Below are 12586 nucleotides of genomic sequence, written 5' to 3' on the forward strand. Positions count from 1 at the left end.
TTTTCAACACAAGAGCACATAATTATATTTCAATATTTTCGTGTAAATTTCTCGTTGACACTTAAATGCTAAATATTATGTACAAATATCCATCGGTAGAGTTGTGTTTGTGTGTGTGTGTGTCCTTTTGTGTGTGTGGCCTAAGTACTACAAAAACTCGTGTTTTAGCTCAAGCATTAAATCAACAAAAATAGTTTTGATAGCTTGCGGAAAGCTGTTGTAGAATTTGAATTCTTGTAAATAGGTTTGTTTAGTTTACAAGCGAGTGCGGCGATTAATTCATGTCTTAAATCTGGCTATTTCTCTTTACTCACTTTGTCTGTGTTGTATATAGATATGGAAGGAACAATGGACGACATATGCGAACGCATCACAGTCGTGTCGTTGTGTGTGTCTGTGTGTGTGTTTATGTCTTTTGATTGCTTAAGAGAAGTAGATAACTGCAACGAGTATTCAAAGCGTAATCTTGTTTGAAATGAGTATTCAGCTCGAATGAGTAGGGCTCATGCGTGTGATACAAAGCTGAGGCGCAAATTAACGTATAAGTGCGTTTATGAGTAGCGTGCCTGCAAAAATATTATAAAATAAATATTTGTATGTTAAAATAATGAAAGGTACACGCAAAATAAAAGTACTCATTGCAGCACTCTTTTAAGTACCCAAATATTAGTAATATTAGTAATAAGTAATTGCTTACTCTGGCAACATAAATGCAAAACGTAACATCAACTTTTAACAAATTGTTTTTGGTTATTTTTTATAATTTTTTTTTTTAGCTCTAGGCTTTCAACATTTTGGCTACCAAAAAACATGTAACGGCTTAAAAACGCTAAACAAAATTCGTTTCACATTTGCTTCATTTAACAAATATTTATGGGATTTGCGAGTGTGAAAAATGGTCGAAAAACATTTAACGCATTATTTCAAATGCGAAATGTTTTCTTTCTTTTTTGTTTCCTTTTTTTAGCCATATAATGTGTTAATTACTTTTGTTAATTACTTGTTTACTATTAAGTACATATGTATAAGTTAGTTAGTTGCTTCCAACTCTGGACAAGACACACATTCAGCAAATTGCTCATATCATCAATATGTTAGTGAAAGATCGTTTAAAACATGGACTAGATGGGGTTGTGCATAGAAAAACTATTTACAATGTGCGCTCGGGATAGCTAGTATTCGATTTTGGTTAAGCTTAATTATCCGTATGATGATGCTGTTGCTGTTGCTGCTGCTGCTGATGATAATGCAGAGAAGAGCCAGCTTGGGTGGACGACGAGACTGATGTTGTTGTTACTGTTGGTGCAGGCTTTAGCGCAGGTCTGATATCATCAATTTGTATTAGCTGCTCGATGGGTATTAAAGACAGTTCACCGCCCACGGCCTGAGGCATTGGCAGCTTAGCCAGAGCCTGTAAAAATGGAAAAAGATTATAATATAGTCGTTGAAGTAGCAGAAATTGTAATTCTTGCTCTCTTACCTTGGCATGCTCTACGGCAATGGTAGCCGCCTTTTCCGCCTCGCGCTGTCTTCGCTCCTTTAGCTTGAGCGAGAATATGGCCACAGATCGCGCGCTTTTCACCAACTTCTGTTTGAGCCGCGATTTCTTGGCCGCCAACTCGGCAGCTATAGTGAAAAAATAATGGAAATTAATGAGATTACGAGTTAAATTGATAGTGTTACACAACTTTTTTAATTTACTTTAAATAAGATAAAACCAATTCGCAAATAAATTTAATTCTTGCTCACAGTAACTTCCACTTCCACCCAGTGGGGTGAATTTTCCAAAAAATGTGAAACTCGTCTTTGAAAAAAAAATAAATAAACGATAAATAATAAATAAATTAAATAATAAATAAATAAATTCACACACAAATAGTCTCAAGTGACAAGACGTTTCTGCACTGTACTTTGTTGAGCAATCAATCAATTTGTCGATCAATCAACCAGAACAAGCAGTTTTTTTATATTTAGATAGCTTCACTGACTTACCCTTTGTCTCATCATCTGTATTGCCAGCGGATGTGGAGGCAGTGGCCGCCGCTGCCTGCTCCTGTGCCTTATCCCGGTCCTCCTTCGACTGCTTTTGCGGCTGCTGCTTCTGAGATGAACCCGATGAGGAATTGGATAATGCGCCAACGCTGGGCCGTGACTGGGAATTGCTGATGCTAATGCTGCTGTTACCGGCGACTGGACCAGCACCACTCGGACTGAAGACACTGCCACCGCCTCCTGATGAGGATGACGAGGACGCGACAATTTGCTGCTGCTGCTGTGTAGCTGGTGGTGTGGCCAGCATGATACCCGGAGCGCCGGTCTTGAGTGCCACATTGCTCCAGGATGGCGCAGGCTTCAATACATCCGTGTTATCTGCATTGCTTGCGAGTTCCTTGAGATTGATATATGTATAATAAAGGGGCTGGATTAAGTATTGGATCGGCTAACTGACTCCATACACATAACTACACACACATTCAAAGCTTGGTTCATGCACATGAGATTGGGGCTTATGAGTATTTCAAGTCAGCGTGAAAAATACAGTGTGTGGGAGTGCAATAAAGCTGCTGCCATGCCGGAACTTAAACCTCAATGATAATATTTTATAACACAATATGAACTTCCTGCCAATCGGACTCAACTCTAAACAAAATGAAGCTCCAATTGCGAGGCAAACTTTTTTTTTTTAATATTTCAATATTTTTTATATATATACGGTTTTTTTATATGGTGATTATATAAGGAACTAGCACAACCCAATTTGAATGCAAATCGATTAACATATATCGTATATGGGGCTTTTATATCGGTTTATATGAGTATAACACGTCTATCCACTACCTTGGCAATACAATCTATGCTTCTATGCAGGCTCGCATTATCGTTGACTTTTAAACGGGACATCCATTCGGGTGCGTGTTGTTTAATATGTAGTTTATCCTTTAAACAGGAGAAGGATGTTAAAGTCACTTTCGATCAGTTATCGGTTAGGGAACAATTTGTGTTGTGTAAACAGATATTTGTTAAGAATGTGTTGCCTACAAGATTTATACTAAGATTCTGTAACATGATTCTAATTAGATCTTATTAGACCCTTCCGAAAATAACATTGTTAACGTATTCTCACTAACTATGAGATTGGAAACAGAATACCAATCAGTTCATAAGTGGACATGTCATTAATAATGTTGAACTAATATATTAAATTTGCTTACTTATACTTTTTAAGTACATATAACCATATAGGGTTTACCTAGCTTCAATAAAACATTAGTTTTAAAGGGCAAGGTGATGTGCATTACAGAAATCCTGTGTGCTTTTCCATTTGAAAGGAGAGTTTAAAAATAGCGTATTCAACTTTTATGTAGAACTTAAAAATTGAGTTTGAATCCGATCGGATAAATATTTCACTTTAGGACATAAACTTTATGTATAAAGATGCGACCTTTAACTTATATGTACATATCGAAAATATCTTTCAAGATGTATCTAAACAAATAAAACCTATTTTGCGTTAAACCTATTGAAATAGCATAGCCTTTTAGTCATGTGAAAGTGACACAGGGGACAATAAAAAGTTGATCAAACTACTCACTACATCAACCACAAATATTGCATTATTTTCTTGTGGCATGGGGTCAAATTACATATTAATTAGCACTAAGATACGTAGGTTAATAGTCAAGTATTGAGTTTTTTACTGATTGTCAGTCTACAAGAAAGTGTATTTCTATGGGATAAAATCAGATTGTGAGACCACTTTAAGAGATTGTGTGTGTGGGGGTGTGTTTGTGTGTGTGTATATCTAGGGGAAAATTAATTGGAATTGAATTATGCTGAGCTATGTCTTACGCTCATCTGCAATTGAGTTGCGCTCTCGGCGGATATTTTACGCGTCTTGCTGTACGGCGGAATCTCTGCGATTTTGGCCTGTTGCTGTTGTTGTTGTTGCTGCTGTTGTTGCTGCTGCAGCTGCTGTAGTTGAAGCTGACGCATCGAAGTGCGCTGTGGACTGCTGCTCGTACTGCTGCCAGTATGATCAGCCGAATCGCTTGATTTCTTACGGAACGGCGGTATTTCCGGAATATGCATCGATTGCAAACTTGAAGCGTAGCTGGCAGCGGCAGAGTTCAGGCCTAGCGTGCTAGCTGAAGCGCTGTTAGGTGCCATATTTCATAAGCGAGAGGAAAAAGAGAAAAAAGAACAAATATAGAGTGTAAATAGTAAGATGTTGAATAAAAAAGATTATCAAGCAGGGGTATTCCAGTAATCCATAAACTAATTTAGCCTTTTCTTAAGTTTCTTTTAGCCTTTTTCTCAATTTCGAACACGTTTGAAACGTAACTTTGTTTATATTCCGAAAGAAACTTTTTGTTTTCTTAAATTTTCAAATTGATTGCGAGTTGAATAAATCAAAATATTTTGAGTTTTAATATCTATTATATAAAGAACCTCTTAAATCCGTAATTCTCTTAAATTTTACTTTATGAATTCGTACAGAAATATTCATAATTCAGTTAATTAATATTATCAAAATAGAGAATTGTTCAATATTTTATTAATTATATTTTTAGTTAAAAATCATCATGAATAAAATTTGGAAAATTTCCTTTAACTTTTAAATTAATTATTAATAAGTAAATCACAAAATAAAGATGGGGCTTCTGTGATTTATTAATTAATTATTAATTTATTTGCATTCAATTAAGCGCATATAATTGCCATGAAATCATCTGCTGGAATACCCCTACCAATTATTTGAAATAAATAAATAAACAGCATAGTTCATATTAAATATTTTAAATAGTATAATAATTGATTATATTTAATAGAAGCAGCTTGTAAAGTGAAGAATTTGCCAATGAGAGAAATGTTTTGCATCACAAATTTTGCGTTTCGTAAAGCGAAAACAACAACACACAGCAAAAAATGAGAGCACAGCACAGATATAACAACAATATATCAATTGATTACATTTTTATTAGACATCTAAGTATTTCAGCTATAATGTAGACAATTTACCCGCTAAGCAGCTGTTGTTGTTGTATTCTTTGGCTGTGTGTTGACAGAGCACTCAAATTGCGCACCGAATATCCAAGAAATGGCGGTATTTCCGGTATAAAAACTTGCGATTTTTGCCTACAACTTTTACAAGCGCTATAAAAAGATTTATGGGCAAATGCATTTGTGGTATTATATTAAAAGGAAGGTCAAAGGTAATTGCAAAAAGAAATAATTAAATATATATAAATATACGACGATACTCAGAAGAAATTGTTTAAGTACTTTGAAATTGCGACTAGGATATTTATAAATGCGTGTGTGTGTGTGTGTGCTTGTGCGAGTTTGTGTGCTTTGAGTGCTTGAGGCATATATGAGCTTTATTATTCAGCCCTTAGACGGACCAAATTGACTTGGCGTGTGCGGAATACTTAACAGGTTACGCTAGCCGAGTTGCCAGCACTTACCCATTGCCATCCTGATGCAGGCTGCTCAGCGAGGCGCCACCGTGCGGCGGTGTCGATTCATGCAACGGTCTTATTAGAATTGTGCTCGTCTGCAAGGCATTTAGTTTTGTAAGCTTTAATATATTAATAGCACGCTCAGCTAAACACGCACCTGCGATGGCGGCGAATCGGGCGATGAGTCGCGATTCTCATAAATATTAACATCCGCCTCAATGCTGCGGCCATAATTGGCGGCCAGCTCGTGGCCATACAGCAGCATATCATCGGCCAGTTGACTCTCCATGGACTGATCGTGCGTGGTTTCGGCGCCCGTGCACTCCTGTTCCGGCTGTGTGGATGTGGTTGAGGGCGGCGTCGGCGGTGTGGGACGCGGTGAGGTGCCCTTGCACTGCATCTCGCGGCGACAATGCTCGGCGCGCGCTATCTCCGCCGCCAGCCAGGAGGGCAGTTCCGGCAGCAGCCAAGTCAACGCCTGCCGCAGTCCCAGCATGATGTGCTGTGCATAAAAAAAAGAAGAACGTGTCATATTAAATTTAAGATATCTATTAGATGAAAGATACTTGATTTGTCTAGCTCTTAAAACCTACGAGATTTACTAAAAGAAACATGATTTCGATATCGATTATTATCGATGGCTTAGAAACGGAGCAAGTTATCGATTATTGGAAGGAAACTCGTAGCTGTACTCGCCACTAGGAGGACATACGTTTAAAATTTCAATATATATCTATCACTTATAAGACTCCTTCATATATACGAACCGACGGACAGACACACGGCCATAAAGGCGGAAAGACATGGCTAGATCCACTAGGCTAATGATGCTGATCAAGAATATATATACTTTATGGGTTTGGAGATGCTTCCTTCTGCCTGTTACATACATTTGCACAATACAACATTACCTGTCTCAGTCTCAATTGGACTGTGCGTTAATTGCTAATCAGTCAGTAAGTCAGGACAGATTGGATATAAATCGGCATTGAACATACCTCCAGTGTGACTATTAATATTATAGTTTGTGCAGTGGTCAATCCAGGCCACAGACGAGACACCTGGCCGGACAGGCCAATCAGTGCACAATTGACAATAACCGCGGCCAGCGACAAAATGCTCAACGCATTCTGCCATGTGCCAATGTTGGCCACACGCTGCCCGAACGGTCGCTGATGCACATGCGCCAGCTTGAACGCATCCGAGCGTATCTCCATCAGGTTGTTAATTAGCGCACAAATCCCGGCCAGCGGGAAGGCAGCCGAAAAGAGCACAACATAGCCCATCTGGACCAACATCTCCAAATGATCCGAGAATGTGCCATCGTACTGAAAAAAAACACAAGTTAAACATTATTCAAAATAATTTCACGTTTTTATAACATTTAAATAATTGCATGTGGATTTTCTTTCTTTTTTATTTAGTTTACATTATGTATTGCAGAACCCTTTAATCATAGACATCCAACTTGTTGTGCGAGGATTTTCATAGATCTCTTACCTTATATAATGAGCTCTCGATCTCGGCCTGTCCAATGTTTCGCTTGCTTGCCGACTGCTGTTGTTGTTGCTGCTCCTGCTGTGCCACAGTTTTGGGCGTGGCAGCTGCCTCAGACTTAAGCTTCTCCTCGGCAATGGCCAATTCCTCGGCTAGACTACGATTCACATGCTGCGTGGGACTGAGAGCGCCCCACATATTAAAGCTCAGCTTGGCCAGCTTCCATTGCTCCAAGACATAGGGTATAGCCGATTCGCGTAAATTGCCAATTATTTGCCGAGAGATGAGCAGGCCAGCCAATTGCTGCAACATGTTGAGGAAGCATTTCAAAAGTGATGGAAAAATGCAATTTATTTAAATAAACCCACCTCTTTGAGTTTATCCTCATCGCGCAGATAGAAGGCAATGTAGAAGAGCGAGAGAAACGAGTTGACAAATTGGAATAGCGCCACTTTGGCTATCAAATGATTCTCGTATTTCGATTGCAGCCGATAATTTTCTACATATAGATTATCCATTAGAGTTTTTCCATATGGCTTAATTGTTTGTGCAAGCTTTTACCTCTGTCATTTAGCCAAACGGCCAGCTTAAAGTAGGCCTCATCCATCAAGGTAATGGCACCAGCCAGCAGCACCTTGGGTATCACACTCAGGCAGCACAGGACACTGTCCTCCGGCAGCTTGGAGTCCCACCAATCCTAACGCAGCAAGAAAGAAAAATAAATAAAGCTAATGAGTGCTTATTTACGCTAAATTAACCAACTTTACTTCGAGTAAGAAGAGGCAGCGGGTAGGCTTATTATTAACAAATAATACATAATTTCATTTTGCCAGCAATTCATTTATTACACACGCGCTTCATTTACCAAATCGAAGCTTAATTTGATTACATTATGATATATCCGTTGTGTGAGAGGCTCGGCAAGGGCTACGGCTCACGCTTTTGTGCACAACTTTGCGGTTCTGGGCATGGGATCAAAAGTGACATGCTGTCTCCGGGGCTAACTAGCAACAATTAATTGGCACTTTTTTTGCGCAGACTAGCCAATTTGAAGAATAACAATAGACTATGAGATACCCTCTATTAGAAGTGCATACACAAAATTTGCTAAATATACGAGCAATTTTTTCAATGTTGGCGCATAGTTTATCATGTAAATATCTTAAAATATTTCTACATTTCTACATCTTATGCAAATTAAACATTTGCAAATATTTTCAATAATTTAGTAAAATTGTGTATGTTTTGAATATTTTCTCATATATATACCAGATTTAGGATATTCCTATTTTACAATTTTTATATTTTTAGGCTAAAATTTTTCGCATATTAGTTAGTTAGTTATAGGTCCCTATGTATTTACCAAATTTTGGGGTATACCGTTCTACATTTAATTAACTACAAATTTTGATATTATAAATTTTCAAAATTTTTTTTATTTATTTCTTTATTTCTTGTTATATTAGCCCTTAATTCACAAAATATTCAAAGCGTTGAATAAAAAAAAATGCACAGTGTTGCAAAACGATAGTTAACACCAACACCAGGTGGCGCCTTTATAAATAGTTTTTCAGCACTAGTCATAAAAGATTTGATTTCTTTGAGATCGGGTTACAGGACATCCTCAAGCTGTACACTTTTGACCACACAATGTACATTTGTCAAATTATTTCTATGCAATGCTCTTAACAGGGATTTCAATATACCCTTTAGCCAGTCAATTTGTTGGGTGTTTATAGCACACAAAAAAAAACAATGCCTACCACAAACCGGCTCTCATTTTACACAATAACAAAAGCTGTTTGCGCTTTTTTAACTGCCTTCACTTCCGAGAGTGTGCGCGTGCCTGTGTGAGTGTGCGTGAGTGTGTGTGTGTGCTGTGTTTTGGTTATATGCGTGCGTCTCTTTTGTCTTGTTGCATAATTTTCATCTTAATTAGCAGCTTGTTGTAGCAAGGTAGTTGGTTAAACTGCCAACTGAATTTCATAATTTACGCAGCTCGCAGGCAATGGTAGCCTAGGACTAAGCAAGGACAATGAAAGGAACAAAGGACAGCGCATAATGAATGACTAAGTGTGCAATATGTTTCGTGCATTTTCATTAAAGTGTTTTACATAAAAAAGTAAGTATTCATTCTTTCGACAGCAGCTGTTGCTGATCCAACAGCTCATTCATGAAGAATTACAGTTGTGAAACTAAACAGAAATCTTTTTAGAAATTATTTCAGCACAGATATTACTTCTTTAAATCAAAGAGAATTCCAGCGCTTAGTTTATATTATCTTTTCTTAAAATCAATAATAAATCTTAAGAGTTTAACCTCATTCTATTATATATGTAGTATTACTTCTATATATTAATAGATATATATGCATATATAAAAACTTTAAAATATGGCGCTGTCGAAGGCCATTAACTTAATGCCAACCATAAAAGCTTAAATCCAATAAATATGTTTTTAAGCTCCTTGGTGCAACACGCACAGCTTCATCCCATGCACCTGACATTTGTATTAGCAGCTCGAGCACAGCGCATTAAACCTGGCGTCACAACACAGTTAGCTGCCACTTGGCCACACAGGTATTAAGCTCTTTTGCAACACTGCCCAACCTGCTGCACGTGACAGCCCCACACACACACACATACACATGCAGAAACAACTGACGTGCCTCATTATCGCAACTAAATGTTGCGCTTTGTAAAGCTTAAATGTCATTGTCCAAGGTTCAGTTAGCCGGAAAACTTTCATATACCCTGTACCCAAAGAAAATGGGTGTAGATTGCATCTAACAGTTGTTAAGCTGTACATACATAGTAAAAGATGCATATCTGGCATAACAAAGATCTAACAATAAGCACTGAAGTTATTTAAGAGTGAATTATCTTTAGTGAAAGGCAGCGTATGGTTAATGTACGATTTCTTGCTATAGCAGCTCGTAGCAGCATACAGGGTATCTTCTAGTCAGTGTCTAGATTTTCACTTGTTTATATTAAGCCAAGGACCCTGCATGAAAGAGCAACAGCAGCAACAAAGTGCATCAATCTAACATGGCAGCTACAACAGCAGGAATAACGAAAAACATGTCAATTGTCAGGTCAACTTGTGGATAGTCCCAGTGGACTTGGTTTCTTTGAAAAAGAGGACAGCGGAATGTGAAGTGGTAGCTCTTTAACACTTATGTGTGCATGTGTGTGTGTTCGTGTGTGTGTGTGTTGAGAAGTAAATTTTCACGCTGTGCTTCTGTTCTAGATATACAGATTTTAAATAAGAATAGTAAAAACAAATCTTTTTAAAACTGTTTACTCTTTAGATTGCCAAATCGAGCACGAGAGACTAGTTTTTATACCCTGAACCCATTTACAATGGGTAAAAATTGTATATGTTTTTTAAGTTCCATTCAGTACATTTTTATAGAGACAGAGTAAAGCATAGAGACAGCAGCAAATATAACTCTCAGCTATGTTGCATCTAGAAAGCTTTAAAATGTAAGAAGTATACATTTACAAATAATTTGTAGAATAAATAATACCGCTTTAAATATATCTAGCACGTTTTTTCAGAATTATTGAGTTAAGTGAATTAAAATTTGTCAGAATTGGCCACAAGCACAGCTGATTAGGCAACTAATCTAAGCTAACCTAAGCGTCCTGTGAGCTAAAAGTAGTTGTGAATTATAAGCCCAATAGCACTGTGTGTATATTCATATTATATATAATATCCCAATTATTTTTTGCGCATTGTATATTTAACATGCATGTTTATAGTTTTTTAGCTTACACTCATTTTTATGTTCAGCAATTCGTAAAAGTCTCAGTTTCGCAAAGATGCTTCTTAAAATGACTCGCATTTCTTTTAGCTGTCCTTACTTCTTTTATGATAAGAGGCTGCTGCTAGCTGCTAGTCTTTCAAGGACGGTCGCGGGGGCAACGGGCCAGCCTAAATGATTTCTTTGCTAAAGCTATTTGTGCTTCTTCTTGCTTTTGTTGTTGTTGCTGTTATTCCAAGCATTCAATTGTGCGTAAAATATGGCGAATGTCGAGCAGTGCGTAGTCCCGCATTTTGTCAATGCCAGTTTTTGGTTTCTATTTCGCTTTTCTGCTACTTCTTCATATTTAAACAGTGTCCTCGCCACAGGCGTCTTTTTTCTTCTTTCCTGCTCAACATTTTAATTAATGTCAACTGACAAGTCTGTGTGGAGAGTGCGTATGTGTGTGTGCCTTAAAAAAAATAGCTATGCAAATGGATGGCCAAAAGCATTTTGAAAATGTCTTGCAAAAGCTTGTGGAAAAAGTTTTAATTAAAACATGACCCGCAGATTCGTGGAATATGTAACTAACCACTGGTTTTAGCCAGCTAAAACTATGATTTGCTTTAACTGCTTTCCATATTATAGGAATTTATCGTACTGTTCCAAATTCGTATAAAAAACTTTCTCAACACACGGCTTTGCCAACACTGGCTTACAAATTCTAATTAACTTCAATCCGCCAGCCATTTTGAAATTTGAATAATTAAATTGAATAACTCACTAACATTGCTGTTTACACGGTTTTTTTGTTTTCAGTGTAAATTCGTTTGAATATTTGCCTAATACTGCTGCTAACACTGTCTTTGTCAATCAAAATCCCTTTGAATAATTAACTAACTCTGTTTTAAGCATCTGAAACGTCACTCAAGCAAACCAGAACTTTATCAACAATGTTTGAACAGTTTATCAACACAATTCTGGTTCATTTAAATTAAAAATACTTTATATTTCTCATCCTAGCAGTAAAAAGTGTTTGATTGCTTTCTCACACAAAATCTAACCTCAAAATGTTATGGTAATAAACGACCAATAAAATTCGTATTATTTGGTCTGGTATTATGGCCGAGTACTGCGTGTTAATAATGACATGATAATAAATTCTACTACAAGACCAACACGCATAAAATATAAAAGTTGAAATGTGAGCACAACATATTTATTACTAATAATAATAATAAGGTAAAAAAAATGAATAAAAACCTTGTGCAAATTATACATGCATTGAGCAATTCCTTTGTCGGGTATTTTATGATGATCCAGCCAATCCTGTGGAAAGAAAGAAATAACAAACAAACGGAAAAAGAAAACGGAAAAGAAAGAAAATAATTCAATGAGGCGTGATGTATGATAAATAACGTTTTCATTTCATTTGATTTTTTGTTACTGTATTTGTGTTTGTTTATTGGCAATGCACAAAAATAAAAGGAAACGAAAATGATAATAAACAAAAACACAAGCGACAAAAATGGTGTGCGCATAAAAAGTCAAATACAGCAGCACGAAGCAAACGGAAGCCGGGCAAATAAGTGTGTGAGTGGGTGCTATGTTTGTGTGTGTGTGTGTGTGTGTGTGTGTGTGTAGGTAAGTATGGTTGCTTATGCGGCTGTGTGTGTGTACTTGTATGCGTGTGCTCGTAAAAGCGCGAAGAGCAGTAACAACAGCGCTAATGAAATGCGAAAGGATACCGTTAAGCAAATTGATAAACACGCCCCACACACGCAGGCATTAGAATAAACACACTCACATATAAACGCAACCCCTCGAGACACACACACACACACACACACACACACACACACAGATTAGCAGGGATCGGGTTTAT

General features: G+C 37.3%; 1 protein-coding gene across 8 annotated transcripts in view; it reads right to left on the bottom strand.

The window, feature by feature from the left end:
- Positions 1-217: 217 nt before the first annotated feature.
- The window catches only part of wwk (white walker), a 38197-nt gene continuing 25828 nt past the window's right edge, over positions 218-12586 (bottom strand). For 2 of the 8 annotated variants that reach the window (XM_064697934.1, XM_064697935.1), the window contains exons 7-19: positions 11965-12030; positions 7518-7653; positions 7325-7455; positions 6960-7259; positions 6458-6787; positions 5617-5961; positions 5466-5554; positions 5020-5154; positions 3850-4153; positions 2839-2937; positions 1993-2389; positions 1481-1626; positions 218-1411 (exon numbers count right to left, since the gene is read on the bottom strand). In XM_064697934.1, the coding sequence (XP_064554004.1) occupies positions 1196-1411; positions 1481-1626; positions 1993-2389; positions 2839-2937; positions 3850-4153; positions 5020-5154; positions 5466-5554; positions 5617-5961; positions 6458-6787; positions 6960-7259; positions 7325-7455; positions 7518-7653; positions 11965-12030 (2694 nt within the window). In that variant the 3' untranslated portion in view covers positions 218-1195. Of the gene's footprint in view, positions 1412-1480; positions 1627-1701; positions 1805-1992; positions 2390-2838; positions 2938-3849; positions 4154-5019; positions 5155-5465; positions 5555-5616; positions 5962-6457; positions 6788-6959; positions 7260-7324; positions 7456-7517; positions 7654-11964; positions 12031-12586 lie in introns of those variants that run through there. The other 6 variants (XM_064697940.1, XM_064697937.1, XM_064697936.1 and 3 more) reach the window with 6 other exon arrangements.

The sequence above is a fragment of the Drosophila montana genome, unplaced genomic scaffold (assembly GCF_035044405.1).
Source record: "Drosophila montana isolate Dmon_TW-CO22-7 unplaced genomic scaffold, ASM3504440v1 contig_402_1, whole genome shotgun sequence".
In the NCBI taxonomy this organism is placed as follows: Eukaryota; Metazoa; Arthropoda; class Insecta; order Diptera; family Drosophilidae; genus Drosophila; species Drosophila montana.